The sequence below is a fragment of the Chiloscyllium punctatum genome, chromosome 49, assembly GCF_047496795.1.
Source record: "Chiloscyllium punctatum isolate Juve2018m chromosome 49, sChiPun1.3, whole genome shotgun sequence".
In the NCBI taxonomy this organism is placed as follows: domain Eukaryota; kingdom Metazoa; phylum Chordata; class Chondrichthyes; order Orectolobiformes; family Hemiscylliidae; genus Chiloscyllium; species Chiloscyllium punctatum.
In genome coordinates, this window is record NC_092787.1 from 55,352,614 (window position 1) to 55,376,883 (window position 24,270).

Below are 24,270 nucleotides of genomic sequence, written 5' to 3' on the forward strand. Positions count from 1 at the left end.
CAGGTTTCTCTTAAAGGTAAACTTGCAAGTTGGGTCAATACTAAGGAAGACAATAACAATGTTGTCATTCATCTTGAAAGAACTAGAATGTAAGAGCAAGGATGTATTTCTGAAGCTTTCTAAGGCTCTGGTCAGAACACATTTTGAGTATTGTGAGGAATTTGGGGCCCAATATCTCAGGATAGGTGTCTTAGCCCTGGAGTGGTCCCGAGAATGATCCCAGCAATGAAAGGCTTAACATATGAAGAATGTTTGAGGACTCTAGGACTATACTCGATAGAGTACAGAAGGAGCTCAGAAATAGAAAGGGTGCAGTAACAATGTTGGGATGTACTACAGGAGTCTCAATAGCGAGTGTAAGATAAAGATACAAATATGTAGACAGATTATAGAAAGCTGTAGGAGTAACAGGGTGGTGGTGATGGGAGATTTCAATTTTCTCAACATTGACTGGAATACACTTAATGTTAGAGGTTTAGATGGAACAGAATTTGTAAGGAGCATCCAGGAGGGTTTTATAGAGCAAAGTGGAAATAGTTCAACTCGGAAAGGGGCCATACTGGACCTAGCGTTGGGGAATGAGCCCGGCCAGGTGGTTAAAAGTTTCAGTAGGGAATTACTTTGGGAAGAATGATCACAATTCTGTAAGTTTTAGAATACTCATGGACAAAGGCAAGAGTGGTCCTAAAGGGAGAGTGTTAAATTGGGGGAAGGCCAACCATAGCAAAATTCAGTCGGAGCTGGGGAATGTGGATTGGGAGCAACTGTTTGAGAGTAAATCCACATTTGATATTTGGGAGTTTTCAAAGCGGGGTTGATTAGAGTGCAGGACAGACATGAAAATGAGGGATAGAAATGGCAAGATTAGGAAACTATGGATGACAGGTGAAATAGTGAGATTAGCTAAGAGGAAAAAGGAAGCATACATAAGGTCTAGGTGACTGGAAACAGATGAAGCTTTGGAAGAATATCAGGAAAGTAGGACCGATCTGAAACAAGAAATCAAAAAGGCTAAAAGGGGTTATGAAATATCTTTAGCAAACGGGGCTAAGGCAAACGCCAAAGCCTTTTATTTGTATCTAAGGAGCAAGAGGGTAACGAGAGAAAGAATTGACCCACTCAAGGACAAAGGAGCAAAGTTATGCATGGAGTCAGAGAAAATGGGTGAGACTCTTAATAAATACTTTGCATCGGTATTCACCGTGGAGAGGGACACGATGGATGTTGAGGTTAGGGATAGATGTTTGCTTACTCTAGGTCAAGGCATAAGGAAGAAGTAAGTGTTGGGTATTCTAAAAGGCATTAAGGTAGACAAGTCCCCAGGTCTGGATGGGATCTATCCCAGGTTACTGAGAGAAGCAAAAAAGAAAACAGTTGGGGCATTAACAGATATCTTTGCAGCATCCTTGAACACAGGTGAGGTCCAGAGGACTGGAGAATTGTTAATGTTGTCCCCTTATTTAAGATGGGTAGCAAGGATAATCCAGGTAATTATAGACCGGTGAGTCTAGCGGCAGTGGTAGGGAAGCTGCTGGAGAAGATATTGAGTGATAGGATCTATTTACATTTTGAAGACAATGGGTTTATCAGTGATAGGCAGCATAGTTTTGTTCAGGGAAGGTCACATGTTACCAACTTAATAGAATTCTTTGAAGAAGTGACAAATTTGATTGATGAGGAAAAAGCTATAGTAGTCATATACATGGACTTCAGTAAGGCATTTGATAAGGTTCCCCATGGAGAAAGTGAAGTCGTAAGGAGTTCAGGGTCTATTAGCTAGATGGATAGAGAACTGGCTGGGCAACAGCAGACAGACAGTAATAGTGGAAGGGAGTTTCTCAAAATGGAGAACTGTGACCAGTGTGTTCCACAGGGATCCGTGTTGGGATCACTGTTGTTTGTGATATACATTAATGATCTGGAGGAAGGTGCAGGCGGTATGATTAGCAAGTTTGCAAATGACACTTAGATTAAAAATCACACAACGCCAGGTTATAGTCCAACAGGTTTAATTGGAAGCACACTAGCTTTCGGAGCAATGCTCCTTCATCAGGTGATAGTGGAGCCCTCCACGACCACCTGATGAAGGAGCAGCACTCCGAAAGCTGGTGCTTCCAATTAAACCTGTTGGACTATAACCTGGTGCTGTCTGATTTTTAACTTTGTACATTGCAGTCCAATACCAGCATCTCCAAATCATGACACTAAGATTGGTGGAGTAGCTGATAGTGAAGGGAACTGTCAGACAATACAGCAGAATGTAGATAAATTGGATAATTGGGCAGAGAAATGGCAGATGGAGTTCAGTCCATGCAAATGCAAGGTGATGCATTTTGGAGGATCCAGTTCCAGAGCAAACTGTACAGTAAATGGAAAAGCCTTGCGGAAAATTGATGTACAGAGAGATATGGGTGTTCAGGTCCATTGTATCCTGAAGGTGGCAACGCAGGTTGATAGAGTGATCAAGAAGGCATACGGCATGCATTCCTTCATTAGATGGGGTATTGAGTACAAGAGTTGCTAGGTCATGTTACAATTGTATAGGACTTTGGTTCAGCTACGTTTGGAATATTGTGTACAGTTCTGGTTGCCACATTACCAGAAGGATGTGGATGCATTGGAGAGGGTGCAGCGGAGGTTCACTAGAATGTTGCCTGGTATGGAGGGTGCGACGTATGAAGAGAGGTTGAGTGGATTAGGATTATGTTCATTAGAAAGACGGAGGTTGGGGGGGACCTGATTGAGGTCTACAAAATCATGAGAGGTATAGACAGGGTGAATAGCTAGAAGCTTTTTCCCAGAATGGGGGATTCAATTACTAGGGGTCACAAGTTTAAGGTGAGAGGGGAAAGGTTTAAGGGCAATATGCATGGAAAGTTGGAATGCATTGACAGTGGAGGTGGTAGAGGTGGGCACGATAAGCATCATTTAAGATGTATCCAGACAGACACTTGAATGGACAGGGAGCAGAAAAATATAGATCCTTGGAAAATAGGTGTCAGGTTTAGATAGAGGATCTGGATCAGCACAGGCTTGGAGGGCCGAAGGGCCTGTTCCTGTGCCATCATTTTCTTTGTTCTTTGTTCTCTAATGAGGGGGAATCTGATTGAAACTTTCAGAATACTGAATGGCCTGGACAAAGTGGACTTTGGGAAGACGTTTCCTTTGGCAGGAGAGACGAGGACCATGGGCATAGCCTTAGAGTAAAGGGAAGACCTTTTAGAATGGAGATGAGGAGGAACCTCCTAGCCAAAGAGTGGTGTTTCTATGGAATTCATTGCCACAGAAGGCTGTGGAGGCCAAGTCATTGAGTATATTTAAAACAGAGATAGATAGGTTCTTGATTGCCAAGGGAAGCAAAGATTACGGGGAGAAAGCAGGAAAATGGGGTTGACAATCCTATCAGCTATGACTGAATAACAGAGCAGACTCAATGAGCTGAATGGAAGTGAGGACTGCAGATGCTAGAGATCAGAGTGGTGCTGGAGAAGCACGGCAGGTCAGGCAGCATCCGAGGAGCAGGAAAAATTGACGTTTCAGGCAAAAACCCTTCACCCTTCTTAATGAAGGCTTTTTGCCCAAAACATGATTTTTCCTGCTCCTCGGATGCTGCCTGACCTGCTGTGCTTCTCCAGCACCACTCTGATCTTGACTCAATGAGTTGAATAACCTAATTTCTGCACCTCTGTCTTATAGTCAAATTAAATTCTGGTTGGAAGGCCGAAGCTCCACCTTATAGACCTGGCATCAACTGAGGGATTACTTTCCACCTCTAGGTGCCAGCCTACCTGACTGGTGAACCCTGTGTGGGCACTGTCACTTTGGGTCGTGAAGGAGGGTCTCTTGATCTACATTCATCTGTTCACGACTGGGGGCTGGCTGGGCCTTGGGTCAAGGCATTGCTGCTATGAGCTTCCAAGTCCGCTGTGACCTCCAAACCAGGACCTTCCCCCGCACCCCACACCCCCATTCCAATTGCCCCCAGTCCACGTCCAGCATTTACTTTTTTCACGAGCGATCCTTCATCTTGGGAGTTGAGATGATTGTTGTGTAGTAACAGCCATAGCGTCTGCTTTGTCATGACCCAGTTGTGAGGGTACTAGTCTCTGATTGCTGCTTAATTGCTAGAAATTCTGCGGGTCTTTCTTACAGTGTAAGGGTTTCCCTCCTGGAACATTTCTGAAAGATTCTGGTGCTTTTTTATTTTCTTTCAAATATTATAGAGAATAAAAGGGCTGTGGGATCTCCTTCTGCTCTGTACTAATCAGTGGTTTTAAATGTATTACAAAACGGGATCAAAGCAGGGGGACTCACTTGGAGGTTTGTGTTTTATTGAAACTAAACACCCTCCAAGTTTTTAACCAGATGTGTCTCCTCTGGGTTTTCTGATAATTAAACATTTATGATTTTCTTTTTCATCTAAGATGTACTATTTTGGATCAACAGTCTTTGGATCAATTTGCCAGCTTGAAGTCTACATATTACAGCAGGAAGACTGGGGCATTTACTGACTGAAGGAAACTGCAGAAATCTAAAGAACAATACGAAAGGACTAAAACAGGAACCTGTTTTGTTTTGGTCAGTCAGCTTGCAGCTGCCTTCAGTTGGCAGTTCTCATTCAGTTTTATGGAATATGCCAACTTAAAACAGCTGCGTGCTAACTTGAACAAGGACCCAGGAGTAAAATACATGTTAAAAAATTATATTTTAGCTGTATTTATTATATTTTAAAGCCAAATTGTCCCATGTTAGAAAAGCTTGTCTACATACACGCAAAGTTGATGGACAGGAAGAGACCAGCTGACCCACCCAAAATGATGCCATGATGACTTGACCACCATCATTAAAAATGTGTTGGCTACAGTACCACCATCAGACCCCACTACCTAGCTCATTACCACCCACAAGTGTATAATCTCCTAGGGGAGCCAAAACATTGCTGTGGACGGTGTGTGAGGCAGCAAGGGGGTGGGGGGGTCGGTGGGGTGGGTTGGGGGTCCTTCAGATTGTTTTCTGGGAGTGTAAAGGTTAATGCTGAGGTGTGCTTTCAGCATTGCCCCGTCTGATTATGGACTTGGTGAGAGAAATGCATTGGATCATAAAGGAGCTCAACCTATCATCAAGGTCGCCCTCATAGTTTTTAGTAACAATGTCTATCATGCCAATGTAACTTGGATGTATTTGCTGTTAACGACATTCAAGAAGCTTGGCAGCATCTTTGACAAAGCAGCCCGCCTGATTGGGATTGCATCCACAAACATCCACGCCCTCCGCCACCGATGCTCAGCAGCAGCCGTGTGTACTATCTACAAGATTTACTGCAGAAATTCACCAAAGATCCTCAGACATCACCTTCCAAACACATGGCCACTTTCATCTAGAAGGTCAAGAGCAATAGACATATGAGAAAACCACCACCTGCAAGTTCTCCTCCAAACCATTCACCATCCTGACATGGAAATATATCGCCACCATTCCTTCACTGGACCAAAATCCTGGAATTCCCTCACTACTGGCATTGTGAGTCAGCCCACAGCAGATGGACTGCAGCGGTTCAAGAAGGCAGCTCACCATCATTTTCTTAAGGGCAACTAGGGACGGGCAATAAATGCTAGCACAGCCAGTGATACCCACATCCCACAGATGAGAAAAAAAGAGAGCCTCTTCTCATTAGACTGCTAAGTAGTTTTGCTTCACCATGCGAGATGAAGCAAATTCAATGAGAAAAGAGGATTGTGGTAGCTAATCTACCAGATGTACCCAGCATGGTGAACCGTGGTGAGGATTCAACATCCAATACAACCAAGGGAGCAATGAAATAAAGCACAATAGGATATTTTCTGGCCTTCTCAGGTGGTCAAAACTAGTCCATGAGGCCATAAAGTTTCAAAAAGAATAGCTTAATCTATTAGCACTCCTGTGAATATCCAAAGGGGAATTTTCCTTTTGGGCAATTTAGGTGCTTTGCTGCAGCTGGACACAGAACAATCACTGTGTTCATTGTTCAGACCTGGTCAAAACCAAACATTCCCTTCAAATATCCACCTAACAAGTAGTTTCTAAGCTGGATGGCTGCAAATTTGGAAACTTTTCTTTGTGTAATGACAGCCCATCCTTCATATTTGCTGATGATGTGACAAAGTGCATGGAATGTTAAAATGTGACTTTATGTCCTGCCTTATTTTAAAAAAAAATACATTTGCGTTGAATGCTCCTAGAATCCCTGTCAGTTATCTTGTTAGATAATTATGCAGGAATACTGATGTCTAAACTATTGAAAATTACTGAAGTATTTTTGTGAAAGTACTGAAAAGTGAAGCAATACTAATGGAAACTGTCTTGGAAAAGAAACTGAACAAAGAAGTGTTGGACATGTGATTGGACTGGAATGGCAACACAAAAAAGAGTCAATGGTCATTAGTTACTATTACGGCTGGATTAATCGTTTTCATTTTCACTAGTAAACAGTGAAGTTTGAAAGACATACTCTAAGTGCAACAAGCAAAAAGTTCAACATAACATCAAAGAATGATTACATCTAGAGCTCTCATCTTCTACTCAGTTTCCACCAGCCACAAGCTGTGATGTCTATTTGGGAATATTAATGCCACCTTTATAATACTGCAGGCTAGTGCTACTACAGCCAATTTGATTCCTCTTACATATTCTAACGGGATATAAGAGAAAGCATTGCTCGTCTCAAATGTTGAGATGCTTGCAAAAGCCTTTTGAGTAATAATGGAATGAAACACTAAAATGTTTTGTTACAATGAACTGACCTGAAGTTGGGAGGCGTCTTCATCCCTTCGCAGGTGAAGCATGTAGCCTCGCTGGCAGAACACGGTGCATTGGTCCCCATTGTAGCGCCCAGTGCCAGTGCAGTTCACCACCGCATTTTGCAGGTTGAGTTCCTGACAGTCAGTAGCTTCACAAGAATAGTGGACACAACTGAGGCAGGGAGGAAATAAATTGTGCAAACGTTAAAGTTGCAATTTTCATGTGGTAAAATGGTCTTGCTTTTTCCTTTAGTTTACAAAAAAATACCGTTATGATCCACTTGGGAAAGTGTGCTGATCCTCAGACCCCACTACTTCCAGGGTGGTCATGAAAGTTAATGCTTTGATCAAAACATGCAGTCACTGATTTACCGGTCTGTTGGAATCATTGAGTATAGGAGTTGGGACATCATGTTGCAGCTGCACAGGACATTGGTGAGACCACTTTTAGTGTACTGTATACATTTCTAGAGTCCCTGCTATAGGAAGGATGTTATTAAATTGGAAAGGATGCAAAAATGAGTTACAAGGAGGTTACTGAGACTGGAGGTTTTCAGTTATAAGGAGAGGCTGGGACTACTTTTTTCCATGGAGCATAGGAAGGTGAGGAGTGACCTTATAAAAGTTTAGAAAATCATGTGTGGCATGGATAGGGTGAATAGCCAAGGTCTTTGCCTCAGGGTAGGAGAGTCCAAAACTAGCAGATATAGATGAGAGTGGAAAGATTTAAAAGGGACCTGAGGGATAACTTTTTCACACAGATGATGGTGCATATGTGTAATGAACTGCCAGAGGAAGTGGTAAATGCAGATACAGTTACAATTACAACATTTAAAAAAAACATTTGGACAGGTACATGAAGTGGAAAGGTTTAGTGGGATATGGACTAAAAGCATGCAAACGGGACAAGTTTAGTTTGGGAAACCTGGTCAGCATGAATGAGTTGGACTGAAGGGTCTGTTTCCGTGCTATATGACTGTATTACTCTACACATTAACCAAAGACATTGACTAGAACTATTAATGAGAAATATTGCTTTTTAGAATTAAGTAAATTCTAATCACAAATAAACAGCCATGAACTGTCAACATACAGTGCTGCCAGTTAAAGTCCTCACCACCTTTTAAAGACTGTGCATACATAAAGACACAGGCAAACAAAAATAAATGTTGTTATGGATGGAGAGCAAAAAAACCACGGAACTACAATTCAATAGCAGCAGTTCACTCAGATAAGCATTATGCTGGCCAGTAATTTCTGTTCTTTCATATCCCTTCCTTAGGGTCTTTTCATCTCTTTATACAAGGCAATTGATGCACTGGATATGAAACATTTTAATTACTGGTTGAATACAACAGTTGACAGCAACTAGTGGGAGAAAATATGTGGTTTGCTTCAGGTAATCTTACTGCAAAGAGAGAGAGAGAGACATAATATTTGCCCTTTCAGGATTTTGAAGTTTTTTCACTGCATTGTTCATACACATAGGTTGATCAGGTACACAGGAATCGAGAGTTGCCATCAATGATGCAGTTTAGCTTCCACGACTAGACATAATTGCCATAACTAATCAGTGACTTGTTGCCATAAGACCATAAGACCATAAAACGTAGAAGCGGAAATTAAGCTATTCCACCCATTGAGTCTGTTCTGCCATTCAAGCATGGCTGATAAGTTTTCCCATCCCCTTCTCCCACTTTCTCCCAGCCAAATCCCACTTTGCTCATAAACACTGATGTCATGATTCCTACAAGGGCGGCATGGTGGCTCAGTGGTTGGAACTGCTGCCTCACAGCGCCAGGGACCCAGGTTCGATTCCAGCCTTGGGTGATTGTCTGTGTGGAGTTTGCACATTCTCCCCGTGTCTGCGTGGATTCGCTCCGGTTTCCTCCCACAGTCCAAAGATGTGCAGGTTAGGTGAATTGGTCACGCTAAATTGCCCGTAGTGTAAGGTGCATTAGCCAGGGGTGAATGTAGGGGAATGGGTCTGGGTGGGTTGCTTTTCGGAGGGTCAGTGTGGACCCGTTGGACCAAAGGGCCTGTTTCCACACTGTAGAGAATCTAATCAAATAGCTTCCTTACTTTGTAAACAAAGCAACACATGCAATGAGTTTCAAAAACTTTTATTTTGAAGTGTCAAAATTCCTTCCACAGTCCTTCAGTTTCAAACCAGTCCTTTTAGTTCATCTATTCTGAAGTCAGAAATGCAGAAAATAAAATGATATGGTGCTTACAATGCTTAGATTTGGCACCTTGCTGATGAACAGGTACACATGCCCAGAAACACAGTGCTTTGATCTCCTTAGTCTTCATTGACTTGGCTGTGTCAGTCATAGAACACTTTAAGGAGCCTCAGCTCTTTCAAGCGAAAATTGTAAGACTGACCTTGATAGTCAAAAAGCTTTCAAATAATTTAAATAAAAACATCTTTTTGTTATCGTAAAACACAGGATAAAACAAGATATCTGTTACATGCTGCACCAGGGTGGATGTCAAGGGTCCGAATTTCAATTATTGAGGGTAGCAGCTGCCAGCTGTGGTGTTAGATATTTCACAGCCCAAGTTGATAACAAAAACAAGAAGCACCAATGTTGTTAAGTCGTATTAAGTCACATACTCCAGCGACCAGCTGAGATTTTCTTTCCATTTGACCCAGTCATTGATTTTTAACAACTTTGCTATTGTACTATTTATAGACACAGAAAATTTCTGTTCAAAATCTTACAACACTGAAGTTCAAAATCGATTGTTATAAGTAAAGGGCATGAGGTAATTTTCCCAGTATTTGTTGGTGACAGCACAGTCTGGCTGTACATTGCACATTTATAGATGAGAAGATGCAGTTATGTTATTTACTTAATAGCTGATTTCTATAAAGGGTACCAACTATTCACTGACAAATTTGATTTGCCTCCCTAAAATAACCTTAATGAATCTAGTCTTCTCCACAAACTCAGCTAAATCTGATCTAGTTGTGACTTTGCATGATCAGGACTGCCTCCTCAATCACCAAGTCCTAACTTAACCAATTCCTCACAGACTCCTTGCTAAACTCTGATCATCCCCTTACTCACCGTGCCCAACTCTGAACATTGTAGTGACATGTGAACAACCTTGTAGTTATTATATTATGTGCTGATTTCCTCACAACTACATCATCCAAAACTGGAATTCTTAGGTTCCAGGACTAAAAATTCCATGTTTGTGTGTTCAGAGGGATACATTGTCACACATTACCTGATGAACATGTATGGTACAGAATAGTGCATTTATGGGATGGATTTTAAACATTTACATAGTCAGTGGTGTTCAAAGCCAATTCATTGCCTTGGGTCCAATGGAAAGTGTCTGCAAGACAACCCAGTCCAACTATGATACTGCAGAAGAACTGTACCAGACTGCCATATGAAAGGTTGGGTTTCTTGGTCAGAAAATTACCATAGTGAAACATGGTAAGTTCCCAGATCCTACAGCCCTGGTGAGGAGATGTGCTTCGAGAAACTGTGATTTATGGCTCCATTTAAGTACAGCTCTTTACTGGAGTGAGGGGAAGGATTGGTGACTTGGTGCTAAGGTGCGAGACACAGATTGAAATTATCAATAAATATTGGTATTAGTTTGACTTTCCTACTTGACAGGAAGCAAGTAACAGTGGGTCAGCCTGATTTGCTTTACCATTGCATCCTTAATTCTTCATCCCTGAGCAGGAACATTGAATCACTGTTGCTTCATTGTACTAAACAGATGCAAAATATATTAGGGTTTTAGCAGCTGGAATTCCAGTTGACTTTTTGTCCCTAACCTGGGGTGTTATTTGTACTCCCAAGTGACTCAGAGGCATCTGGGATCAAGTATGTTTCCATAAAAGGAGATGTTTTTAATTGTTCTCTGTGACTCTCATTTTTTACAATACATTACTTTTAATGTGATTGCAATGATCCCATTTTAAAATGTCAAGTAATCATAGTACTAGATTCACAAGCTCTAGATATTTAAACATTACTGAGTACCAATAGTTATGTTTTTTATGAAGAGTGAAATAAATGATTATTTCCGATAACACATCTCGTAGGATTTATCGATTTTTTTCATTCTTGCCAACATAAACTCACCAAATATTCCAACAGGTTTCTATTCCAACAGAATGTCTGAAACTAATCCCATCAGATCCCAAAGGGTTTTGCAATCAATTGCCTTATGAGTTTGTCTCATTAATGGCTTTCTATTTTCTTCACTTTTTGATTATTTTCATTTTAACTTTTCTAACCATGGCATGAGTAAAATAGATGTTTAATTAACAGTCCTCTGGGCTTCATTGAGCTCTGTCTACATTTGACCCAGTCACCAATCCTGAACAGATTTATTGTGCTCTCTATATCCTCGGTGTTCAGAATTTTTGTTTGATCAAAAGTTCTGATGTGAATGAATATCCACCAGATATACCATGCATCCCGGTCAGTGAGAATATTTGCTCGAAAACTGGAGGATCAACAAATGCAGTCAGAGCAATGAAAAGAAACAAAAAGCGGCTGTTCCCTCTGATATTTTGCTATTTATTTCCAGCCAATATATATATTGCATTGTGAATTTATAAGTTGAGATTTCAGGTTTTTTGTCAATTGTACTGGGTAATGCAATAGGCCAAACCACCAGTGACTTTGAATAAACTATATGGAACCACAGAAGCGAACTACCACAACAGCTGGTCTTTGGCACACTGGCCAGCCTGCAAGAACAATTGCCTGGCCATTCATCCTCCCATGAGGTTATCACTTGCTGATCACTCCTCCTGCAATTGTTCACTCTCTTTTAATTTTAATGGTCCTTTTTTAAAAGACTGTGCCTTACAAAATGCTTGTGCCATTGAATAAAACTGGTGTCTGATAGTTTGTGCTTTCTTATTCCTGATGTCTTTGCAACATATCCACCTTGTAGCATGAGAACTGAAAGAAAATGACTCAAGAAATTGTCATTTGGCCAACCAGCTCAGTCATTTCAAGAACTTGACATAATCTAATCCCGAACTGTTTGATGCAACCTTCTAATGTCCTGATGGCAAGATTTGTATGATCATATTTTGATTGTCAAAGGTAATTATACAAAATTATTTATCTATGCTTGCATTTGTACTATTCATCACTGAGTTTTTCCCCACAACTATCAATCCCTCCAGGACCCTGTTTTCGCAGATGGATCTCTGTTTACTGTGGTACATTTCACCAATTTACCTATTCCCTCCAATCTTACTCCCAGGTTCCTAAATCTCCTCTTATTAAAACAAAACATTTCGCGGTCATGAAGTTTTTGGAATGTTCAACTTGAACTAACTGACGGAAATAGTCCTTTGTTTTAAGGGCGTGCATCCATGTAAAGAGAAACAAAGATGTGGTAAATCAGCTAAGAGTGACTGAACAGCGTGAAACTAGTCCCTTAAAAAAAAATCCTTGGAGAAAGGCTGAGAGACATTAAGGTAGAGGAGTCCAAAACTACAGGGCATAGGTTTAAGGTAAGAGGAGAAAGATTTAAAAGGGACCTAAAGGGCAACTCTTCCATGCAGAAGGAGGTGCCTGTGTATGGAATGAGCTGTCAGTAGAATTACATTAGGTTGGTACAATTACAACATTTAAAAGGCATTTGGATGGGTACATGATTAGGAAAGGTTTAGAGAGATATGGGCCAAGTGCTGGCAAATGGGACTCAATTCATTTTGGATATCTGATCAGCATGGATGAGTTGGACTGAAGACTCTGTTTCCGTGCTGTACAACTCTATGCCTCTATGACTTAATGGCAATGGAGATGGAAAATGGCAGGGTTTAAGGTGAGAGGGGAAAGATTTAAAAGGGACCTAAGGGGCAACTTCTTCACACTGATAGTGGTGCATGTATGGAATGAGCTGCCAGAGAAAGTGGTGGAGGCTGCTACAATTACATCATTTAAAAGGCAACTGGATAGTTTTACGAATAGGAAGGATTTAAAGAGATATGGGGCATATGCTGGCAAAAGGAACTCGATTAATTTAGGATATCTGATTGACATGGACGAGTTCACCAAAGGGTCTGTTTCTATGCTGTACAACTCTGACTGTATGACCCTATAACTCTAAAGCCAACAAACATCTTGAAGTTTATTTACAGCACTAATCACAGTTGCACATACGTAGTCCAGGTTAAGCACTTACTTATGTTTTTGTACACTACTTAAACATAACAGACTGACTGTACTGACATGTTACATGGAAAACATGACTGAAGATGAAATGGGTATTTGTATACCTCAGCATCATGTATTGCGATATGATTTGATTAAAGGTACTGGTCATGGTGTCTGGAATCTATGCCAGAAGTAACAACCTTGTTGGAGTGAATACTTAATTGCAATCCGTGAAATTCCTTTACTGTTCTAAGTTCTCATTTCCAAATCTTAATCTGGTGTATATTTTCATTACTATTAAACTAAATGAGTAGGTATCATAAATCAATCTCCAGATCTGGATACAACTGCAAAACAGGAGCATCTGAAGTCAAGAACTGAGAATCTTTCTGGTATGTACTCTTATGTTTGTCCAACTTTACCAACTTTTTGTTCCCCTGCAAAGTCCCTTCAAAGAATGCCCACTTTAAAGAAGTTCTCTGCCTCCTTCAGAAAAACACCACTCCTCCTCACCTCCATCCCGGGCCCCAAAAAATCCTTCCAGGTGAGACAGACATTCACTTGCCTCTCTTCCAACTTAGTTTACTACATCAGGTGCTCCTGGTGTGGTCTTGTCTACATCGGGGAGACCAAATGTAAATTTAGGGAACGGTTCTCTGAGCATCTCAGCCCATTTTAATTCCCTTTCCCACTCCCTTTCCAACATGACCATCCTTAGCCTCCTCCATTGCCACAATGAACCAAACCACAAATTGGAGGAACAATACCTCAACTTCGGCACTCCTTCGGCGGACCCAACACTGAGTTCTCCAATTTTAAATAACCTCCCTTCCCTTCCCCCGACTCCCTTCCCAGCCCTTCTCCCTCCTTCCACTCCTCCCAGCCACCAACCAGATTCATTCCTCCCATTCACCAACCAGGCCGTGCCTTCTTTCTGTCTTCGCCTATCCCTACTTCACTACCCTGCCCTCAGCACCCCCTTTATATGCAGCTCACCTGACACCCACCCCCACTCCTGAAGAAGGGTTACGCCTGAAACGTCAACTTCTCCATCTCCTGATGCTGCCTGGCTTGTTGTGTTCTTACAGCCTCCTGCTTGTCAATTTTAGCGATGGGCTGTTTTTCCTAAATTTTAATGCTCGAGATGTTTATATACATTCTGAATGGTTGGAGTAGTAATTCTCCATTGGTGATCTGGCAATCTTCACTGTCTTCCATGCAACAATGTAACTAGACCATGAAAGTCTACAAATCCATTTTAGTGCACTGTCAGATGTGTTTACATTAAATTGACAGATGTAGTATCTTAAAGATGTATAAAATTTGAGATATCCAAGTTATAGAGTCATAGAATTTTAGAGATGTACAGCATGGAAACGGACCCTACGGTCCAACCTGTCTATGCCGACCAGATATCCCAACCCAATCTAGTCTCACCTGCCAGCACCCGGCCCATATCCCTCCAAACCCTTCCTATTCATATACCCATCCAAATGTCTCTTAAATGTTGCAATTGTACCAGCCTCCACCACTTCCTCTGGCAGCTCATTCCATACACGTACCACCCTCTGCATGAAAATGTTGTTCCTTAGGTCTCTTTTATATCTTTCCCCTCTCACCCTAAACCTATGCCCTCTAGTTCTGGACTCCCTCACCCCAGGGAAAAGACTTTGTCTATTTATCCTTTACATGCCCCTCATAATTTTGCAAACCTCTATAAGGTCACCCCTCAGCTTCCGATGCTCCAGGGAAAACAGCCCCAGCCTGTTCAGCCTCTTCCTGTAGCTCAGATCCTGCAACCCTGGCAACATCCTTGTAAATCTTATTTGAACCATTTCAAGTTTCACAACATCTTTCCAATAGGAAGGAGACCAGAATTGCACGCAATATTCCAACAGTGGCCTAACCAATGTCCTGTACAGCCGCAACATGACCTCCCAATTTCTGTACTCAATACTCTGACCAATAAAAGAAAGCATACCAAACGCCTTCTTCACTATCCTATCTACCTGTGACTTCACTTTCAAGGAGCTATGAACCTGAACTCCTAGGTCTCTTTGTTCAGCAACACTCCCTAGGACCTTACCATTAAGTGTATAAGTCCTGCTAAGATTTGCTTTCCCAAAATGCAGCACACCTTACATTTATCTGAATTAAACTCCATCTGCCACTTCTCAGTCCACTGGCACATCTGGTCAAGATCCTGTTGTAATCTGAGATAACCCTCTCTGCTGTCCACTACACCTCCAATTTTGGTGTCATCTGCAAACTTACTAATTACCTCTTTTGCTCGCATCCAAATCATTTATGTAAATGACAAAAAGTAGAGGACCCAGCATCAATCCTTGTGGCACTCCACTGGTCACAGGCCTCCAGTCTGAAAAACAACCCTGCACCACCACCCTCTGTCTTCTACCTTTGAGCCAGTTCTGTATCCAAATGGCTAGTTCTCCCTGTATTCCATGAGATCTAACCTTGCTAATCAGTCTCCCAATGGGGAACTTTGTCGAACGCCTTACTGAAGTCCATATAGATCACATCTACTGCTTTCCCCTTCTCAATCTTCTTTGTTATTTCTTCAAAAAACTCAATCAAGTTTGAGAGACATGATTTCCCACCTCCAAAGCCATGTTGACTATCTCTTATTAGTCCTTGCCTTTCCAAATACATGTACATCCTGTCCCTCAGGATTCCCTCCAACAATTTGCCCACCACCAAGGTCAGGCTCATCGGTCTATAGTTCCCTGGATTGTCTTTACCGCCCTTCTTAAACAGTGGCACCACGTTTGCCAACCTCCAGTCTTCTGGCAGCTCACCTGTGACAATCGATGATATAAATACCTCAGCAAAAGGCCCAGCAATCACTTCTTTAGCTTCCTACAGAGTTCTCAGGTACACCTGATCAGGTGCTGGGGATTTATCTACCTTTAATCATTTCAAGACATCCAGCACTTCCTCCTCTGTAATCTGGACATTTTGCAAGATGTCACCATCTATTTCTCTACAGTCACGATCTCCTATATCCTGTTCCACAGTAAATACTGATGCAAAATATTCATTTTCTGTGGCTCCACACAAAGGCCACCTTGCTGATCTTTGAGGGGCCCTATTCTCTCCCTAGTTACCCTTTTGTCCTTAATATATATGTGAAAACCCTTTGGATTCTCCTTAATTCTATTTGCTAAAGCTATCTCATATCCCCTGTTTGCCCTCCTGATTTCCCTCTTAAGTATACTCCTACTTCCTTTATACTCTTCTAAGGACTCACTCGATCTATCCTGTCAAGACCTGACATATGCTTCCTTCTTTTTCTTAACCAAACCAATTTCTTTAGTCATCCAGCATTCCCTATAACTACCAGCCTTTCCTTTCACCCTGACAGGAATATACTTTCTCTGGATTCTTGTTAACTCATTCCTGAAGGCTTCCCACTTTCCAGCCGTCCCTTTACCTGCGAACATCTGCCTCCAATCAGCTTTCAAAGGTTCTTGTCCAATACTGTCAAAATTAGTCTTTATCCAATTTAGAACTTCAACTCTTAGATCTGGTCTATCCTTTTCCATCACGATTTTAAAACGAATAGAATTATGGTCCCTGGCCCCAAAGTGCGCCCCCACTAACACCTCAGTCACCCGCCCTGCCTTATTTCCCAAGGTCAAGTTTTGCACCTTCTCTAGTAGGTACATCTACATACTGAATCAGAAAATTGTCTTGTAAGCACTTAAGAAATTCCTCACCATCTAAACCTTTAACACTATGGCAGTCCCAGTCGATGTTTGGAAAGTTAAAATCCCCTACCATAACTATCCTATTATTCTTACAGATAGTTGAGAGCTCCTTACAAGTTTGTTTCTCAATTTCCCTCTGACTATTGGGAGGTCTATAATCCAATCCCAATAAGGTGATCATCCCTTTCTTAGTTCTTAGTTCCACCCAAATAACTTCCCTGGATTTATTTCCGGGAATATCCTCCCTCAGTACAGCTGTACTGCTATCCCTTATCAAAAATGTCACTCCCCCTCCTCTAAGTTGAATTGACCTTGGCTATAATGTCCTCATGCAATATTCTAAAAAGGTACAGAATATGGCAAAGTTCTGACACTAACACCATGGTTTTCATCTCGTGCAACCTCTTGTCATTTGCACTTTGTTTTTTTTTCAGGAATGCTCGTATTAGATAGATAACCTACAGCGTGGAAACAGACCCTTTGGCCCAACAAGTCCACACCGACCCTTTGATGAGAAACACACACACCTATATTTATCCCTGACTAATCCACCTAACTCTAGGTGCAATTTAGCAAGGTCTATTCACCTAACCTGCACATCTTTGGACTGTGGGAGGAAACCTGTGCAGACTTGGGAAGAATGTGCAAACTCCACACAGACAGTTGCCCGAGGCGGGAATTGAACCCAGGTCCCTGGCGCTGTGAGGCAGCAGTGCTAGCCATGGAGCCACTGTGCCTCCCCTGAGTTCTGAGCTTTTAAAAATAAATTTGTCTCTCTTTTAACATTGGGCTCTTCTTGTACTTGATCTACCTGTTGTGTTGCCATAGTCTCATCAGACTATCGGGGCTGCTCTCTCATTAGAGAGAAATGCCTGGTGATGATTTAAACTGAGTGCCACCAAACCTCAGGTGAGGGAAGAGGTTGAAAAGGAGAGTCCTCCACGGTAACCTTTAACCGGTGATAGAAATTGAAGCCACACTGTTGGCATCACACTGGTCTGTAAACCCACAATCCAGCCAACTACTTTACAGCAGAAAAGGGTACAGTTGCCTCAGTTGTATCATTGAAGTCAGGGCCAGTGCACACAAAACAAGCTCCATTACAATGGCACCATGTGATCCAGCTGTGGACATAATAAAAATGCCAGACACTCAGTCTCACTTTCCTTGATAGGTTTTCCATGGAATGCAAGTAACAATTTAACAATATTTTCTGCTTTCTAAGAGGTGGCAATGTGCATGTTTCTACAATTGCTTTATGAGTTGTGAACAAATTCACAAGGGATCACTCTGAGTTGTATCTCTGGCAAAATTGTTCTTGAATTTAAAAAAACTTATGATTTCACTAGAAATAATGCTTAAGGAACTAGGTGGGTGGCACGGTGGCACAGTGGTTAGCACTGCTGTCTCACAGCGCCAGAGATCCAGGTTCAGGCAACTGTCTGTGTGGAGTTTGCACATTCTCTCTGTGTCTGCGTGGGTTTCCTCCGGGTGCTCTGGTTTCCTCCCACAGTCCAAAAATGTGCAGGTTAGGTGAACTGGCCATGCTAAATTGCCCGTAGTGTTAGGTATAGGGGAATGGGACTGGGTGGGTTGCGCTTCGGTGGGTCGGTGTGGACTTGTCAGGCCGAAGGGCCTGTTTCCACAATGTAAGTAATCTAATCGAAACCAGCCGGACCAATAATGCTACTACACCATAATGTCAATGCTTCTTGAGTATTGTTTTCCTACTCAAATTTCAAATGATTGTTTTTAAGAAAAGAGAAGGGATATTAGCATGGCGAGGTTCTATTTACAGAGTCATAGCGCATGGATACAGATCCTTTGGTCCAACCAGTCCATGATGAACATAATCCCAAACTAAACTAGTCCCACCTGTCTGTTCCTGGCCTATATCCCTCCAAACCTTTCCTATTCATGTACTTAATGTCTTTTAAATGTTGTAACTGTAGCCACAATCACGATTTATTGGGAAAGAATGAAGTGGTGGGGTTGGGGGGGGGGTCTTTTTTTCTGTTGAATAATTTATCTGATTGGGCCATTAACATAATGATAACATTTGTTTGGGGGAAAATAGAATTTAATCCACTCTCCAGATGCAGGTTTGGAGATGCAGCTTTAATTGGGCAGGAGGGGATACTGCCAACTTCCTACCTTTGGCCTGATTATGTCTGGGGTGAGAAGGTTTGTGTTTGGTTGCCAGTTGGGGTCCATGTATGTGCAATGAATGCCCACTGAAGAACGTCACTCCCCTACTCCTAGTGTTCTGCCACACAGGATACCCATCATGTTTGGGTTGGCTTGCAGGTTCCCAACTCCCTGAGGTTGCACCTTGTTTAAATGCACTCAGTGAGAGTGAGAGCTACTTTCCAGTTTCAGCTGACTACATTAGATTCTTCTCCTACATCTCCCATTCAAACAGGGCTATTCAATTCAATACAGCACAGGAATTATCCCATTGGCCCACCAAGCCTGCATTGATTCCTAGTCTTTATTTAGGCCTGTGTAGTTTCTATCCCTCTATTCACCTCCTGTTCATGTGTCTATCAAGATACACCCTAAACATTGCTAACATGCCCGCTTCAACCATCTCCAGTAGTACTGCGTTCCAGGTACCCATCAACATGTGGGTGAAAATATTTACCTACACTTCTCCCCTAAACTTGACCCTTCTCACCTTGAATCTGTGCTCCCTTCTAGTTGACCCTTGCACACTGGGAAAAAAAGCCTGAGAAGCAAGCAGGAATGGGTTGCCCTTAGCTGACAATTCCAGAGATCAATGTAAGCATCCTTTGTTGTCATATGGGGAGGGATCAGAAATCGTATTATAACCTTCACAGGTTTCAGTTATACGAAGTGGAAAAGGATAGACCGGATCTAAGAGTTGAAGTTCTAACTTGGAGAAAGGCCAATTTTGACGGTATTAGGCAAGAACTTTCGAACGCTGATTGGAGGCAGATGTTCGCAGGTAAAGGGATGGCTGGAAAATGGGAAGCCTTCAGGAATGAGTTAACGAGAATCCAGAGAAAGTATATTCCTGTTAGGGTGAAAGGAAAGGCTGGTAGGTATAGGGAATGCTGGATGACTAAAGAAATTAAGGGTTTGCTAAAGAAAAAGAAGGAAGCATATGTCAGGTACAGACAGGATAGATCGAGTGAATCCTTAGAAGAGTATAAAGCCAGTAGGAGTATACTTAGGAGGGAAATCAGGAGAGCAATAAGGGGGCATGACATGGCTTTGGCAAATAGAATTAAGGAGAATCCAAAGGGTTTTTACAAATACATGAAGGACAAAAGGATAACTACCGAGAGTAGAGGGCCCAGGTACAAATGAGGACTGCGGATGCTGGAAACCCGAGTCTGGATTAGAGTGGCGCTGGAAAAGCACAGCAGGTCAGGCAGCATCCAAGGAGTAGGAAAATCGATGTTTCGGGAAAAGCCCTTCATCAGGAATAGAGGCAGGGAGCCTGCAGGGTGGAGAGATAAATGAAAGGGGAGTGGGGGTGGGGAGAAAGTATCATAGAGTGCAATAGGTGAATGGGGGTGGAGATGGAGGTGATAAGTCAGCGAGGAGGGTGGGGGAAGGTAGCAAAGAGTACAATGGGTGAATGGGGGTGGGGATGGAGTGGATAGGTGGAAAGGAAGATAGGCAGGTAGGACAGGTCATGGGGATGGTGCTGAGCTGGAAGGTTGGGACTGGCATAAGGTGGGGGGAGGGGAAGTGAGGTGAGGCTGTTTCAGGACATAGGTCCCTCAAAGATCAGCAAGGCAGCCTTTGTGTTGAGCTGCAGAAAATGGGGGAGATACTAAACGGATATTTTACATCAGTATTTACTGTGGAAAATTATATGGAAGATATAGAATGTAGGGAAATAGATGGTGACTGCTTGCAAAAATGTCCACATTACAGAGACGCAAGTGCTGGATAACTTGAAACGGGTAAAGGTGGATAAATCCCCAGGACCTGATCAGGCGTACCTGAGAACTCTGTGGGAAGTGAGAGAAGTGATTGCTGGGCCACTTGCTGAGATATTTGTATCGTCGATAGTCACAGGTGAGGTGCCGGAAGACTGGAGGTTGGTAAATGTGGTGCCACTGTTTAAGAAGGCGGTAAGGACAAGCCAGGGAACTATAGACCAGTGAGCCTGACGTCGGTGGTGGGCAAGTTGTTGGAGGGAATCCTGAGGGACAGGATGTACATGTATTTGGAAAGGCAAGGACTGATTAGGGATAGTCAACATGGCTTTGTAGGTGGGAAAACATGTCTCACAAATTTGATTGAATTTTTTGAAGAAGTAACAAAGAAGATTGATGAGGGCAGAGCAGTCGATGTGATCTATATGGACTTCAGCAAGGCATTCGACAAGGTTCCCCATGGGAGACTGGTTAGGAAAGTTAGATCTCACAGAATACAGGGAGAACTAGCCATTTGGATACAGAACTGGCTCAAAGGTAGAAGACAGAGGGTGGTGGTGGAGGGTTGTTTTTCAGACTGGAGGCCTGTGACCAGTGGAGTGCCACAAGGATCAGTGCTAAGTCCTCTACTTTTTGTCATTTACATAAATGAGTTGGATGTGAGCATAAGATGTACAGTTAGTAAGTTTGCAGATGACACCAAAATTGGAGGTGTAGTGGACAACGAAGAGGGTTACCTAAGATTACAACAGGATCTTGACCAGATGTGCCAATGGGCTGAGAAGTGGCAGATGGAGTTTAACTCAGATAAATGTAAGGTGTGCTGCATTTTGGGAAAGCAAATCTTAACAGGACTTATACACTTAATGGTAAGGTCCTAGGGAGTGTTGCTGAACAAAGAGACCTAGGAGTTCAGGTTCATAGCTCCTTGAAAGTGGAGTCACAGGTAGATAGGATAATGAAGAAGACGTTTGGTATACTTTTGTTTATTGGTCAGAGTATCGAGTACAGGAGTTGGGAGGTCATGTTGCGGCTGTACAGAACATTGGTTAGGCCACTGTTGGAATATTGCATGCAATTCTAGTCTCCTTCCTATCGGAAAGATGTTGTGAAACTTGAAAGGTTTCAGAAAAGATTTACAAGGATGTTGCCAGGATTGAGGATTTGAGCTATAGGGAGAGGCTGAACAGGCTGGAGCTGTTTTCCCTGGAGCGTCGGAGGTTGAGGGGTGACCTTATAGAGGTTTACAAAATCATGAGGGGCATGGATAGGATAAATAGACAATACCTTTTCCCTGGAGTTGGGGAGTCCAGAGCTAGAGGGTATGGGTTTAGGGTGAGAGGGGAAAGATATAAAAGAGACTTAGGGGCAACTTTTTCACACAGAGGATTGTACGTATATGGAATGAGTTGCCAGCGGAAGTGGTGGAAGCTGGTACAATTGTAACATTTAGAAGGCATTTGGATGGGTATATGAATAGGAAGGGTTTGGAGGGAAATGGGCCGGGTGCTGGCAGGTAGGATTAGATTGGGTTGGGATATCTGGTTGGCATGGATGGGTTGGACCGAAGGGTCTGTGTCCATGCTGTACAACTCTATGACTCTATGACTCTATAAGTGATCAATCCAGATTATTTCTATTTTCCATCCTGAAAATATTGTGACTGAAACATAGTCACAGGGGGAATGAATAGAAAAACCGAACAGCTGAAGAGATGCAACATCAGGAAAAACACATCTGCCAGCATTTAGTTCTGAACAATGCTATTTCTGAGACTCCAGTCCACAGTACTGGTCCACTGGACATTTCTATCCGGCAATTACAAATCACTATCACACATCATTGCAGCAATGTTTGAAATCATTTATCCAAACACTCGAGACTACAATCACATAAGCACTGCCAAATAGGAAGTTCCTTTGCAAAAGTGTCTGGCAATGTCTGGCAGAGCCAACTTGTTTTTCCTAAAAATTCAAGTATTTTTGTTACAGTAAGCACAAGAAATAACTACTTTTCATGAAACAAGCACCAATTAAAGCCAAAAGTGAAAATGTATAAAGTAAACATCGCTACTTCTGGGTGTTTGTCTTTATAGATTGGGAGGGATATTGTTGGCTCATTCACATTGATCTGTAGTGTTACACTGAGATGTATTTGTATCAACCCATGTCTGTCCTGTGTTAGCTTATATCAGCGCTTTGTATGTTACACTTGGCACAACTCATCAGGATATGGATTCTTGCTCTGAATCATCATCCAATGACCTCTGCTGGAAAGTGTGTGGAGGGGTTTAATTTTGTCTCTTGTTACCTACCATCATCAAATAGTTTGCCAATGCTTACTGTCTAGGCTTGGTCTTTAAGAATGCAATGATGGACCCTTTGGGATTACACATTAGTCAATAATTTCAGGAAAGAGGGAAGACATTCACCATTTCCCACTTAATCATCTTGTTTCCTTTAATGCTCCATTTCTATTGCAGGCAGTACTTCATTGCAGATATGAGGCGATTATGACAGGGGAAAAAAATCACTCCCAAGCCACTGTCTACAGTCAGTTGCTAAGTTAGGCCTCCAGGAGGAGCTCTAAAACATTTTACTCACTGTCCAATCTCACAAGTGGCTGTCCAGTGTCTGACCCATTGGTGTTACAGAGGATACTGCCTTCCCATGCACGGATTGGCATAGATAAAACCCATCCCCTGTCAACTCAGGATGCAATGAATAGTTCCTTGCTTTTAGCAAATACAGAGACAGTACAATTTATCACCAAATTGTTGAAGCTAACAAGACATTGTTTTCAAATTTTTTGAAGTATGACTGAAGACACAAACACAATCCTTGGTTTGCTGGACCAGCCATGATGGGTGACCAGCCAATGGGTAGTTGACAATGGTATGGCTATCCAGTACCCACATACTTTCAAATATTATATAACTTATTTTCACACATGCCTCTTGTTCAGACCATTGCTAATGCATGTTGATATGAAATAGGTGTATATTACTGTTGAATCATAAATCTAATTACAATGTCTAAAAGGCATCTGGATAGGTCTATGAATAGGAAGATATGGGTTAAATGCTGGCTAGAGGGATATGGGTTAAATGCTGGCAAAATGGACTCGGCTTAAATGGGATAAGTTGGACAGAAGGGTCTGTTTTGGTGCTGTATATCTCTAAGACTCTGATTGTGCCCCTGGAAGCATGTAAATTGTGGTATTACAGAGATGTTTCCAATAGATGAAACCTTGCCACATTATTTACCCTATTTACCATACAACAAAACCTTCATTAATTAGACTACCCCAGTACCAAACAGTTACTGCTATCACAAATTAAGCTTTGATTTAAATATTTTTTTAAAAATTGAGAAATTTAGTGTTTCATGACAATAAGCTTTTCAGGAAATTGCGGCTTGGGTATTGATAGTGACATGGTGATCGTGCTGTTTCGTGCTGTACTGGAACAAACTGCTCCTTCATCCCCTATCCCACCACACCTCAACAAAAAAAAGAGGTGGATTTGTCCCTTTGAAGTTTGTGACCTGAACAGGTTTGAATTATTAATCTGAGATTGAAGCCATAAAAGAGTTTACGATAAAAGAAAAACCTATTCTCATTTCCACCAGTGGAAAATGACATCCTTTGTTTTGGTGTCAATATTTTGTTTGCATGTGTACAACTGGAGCATCTTGGGAAG

The 24,270-nt window shown here is 42.1% G+C and overlaps 1 protein-coding gene across 7 annotated transcripts in view; it reads right to left on the reverse strand.

Annotated features, from left to right (window-relative positions):
• The window catches only part of LOC140469200 (pappalysin-1-like), a 323,835-nt gene that overhangs the window by 131,457 nt on the left and 168,108 nt on the right, over nt 1-24,270 (reverse strand). For all 7 annotated transcript variants that reach the window (XM_072565489.1, XM_072565488.1, XM_072565487.1 and 4 more), the window contains one exon: nt 6,780-6,948. In XM_072565489.1, coding sequence (XP_072421590.1) covers nt 6,780-6,948 — 169 coding nt within the window. The remainder of the gene's footprint in view (nt 1-6,779; nt 6,949-24,270) is intronic.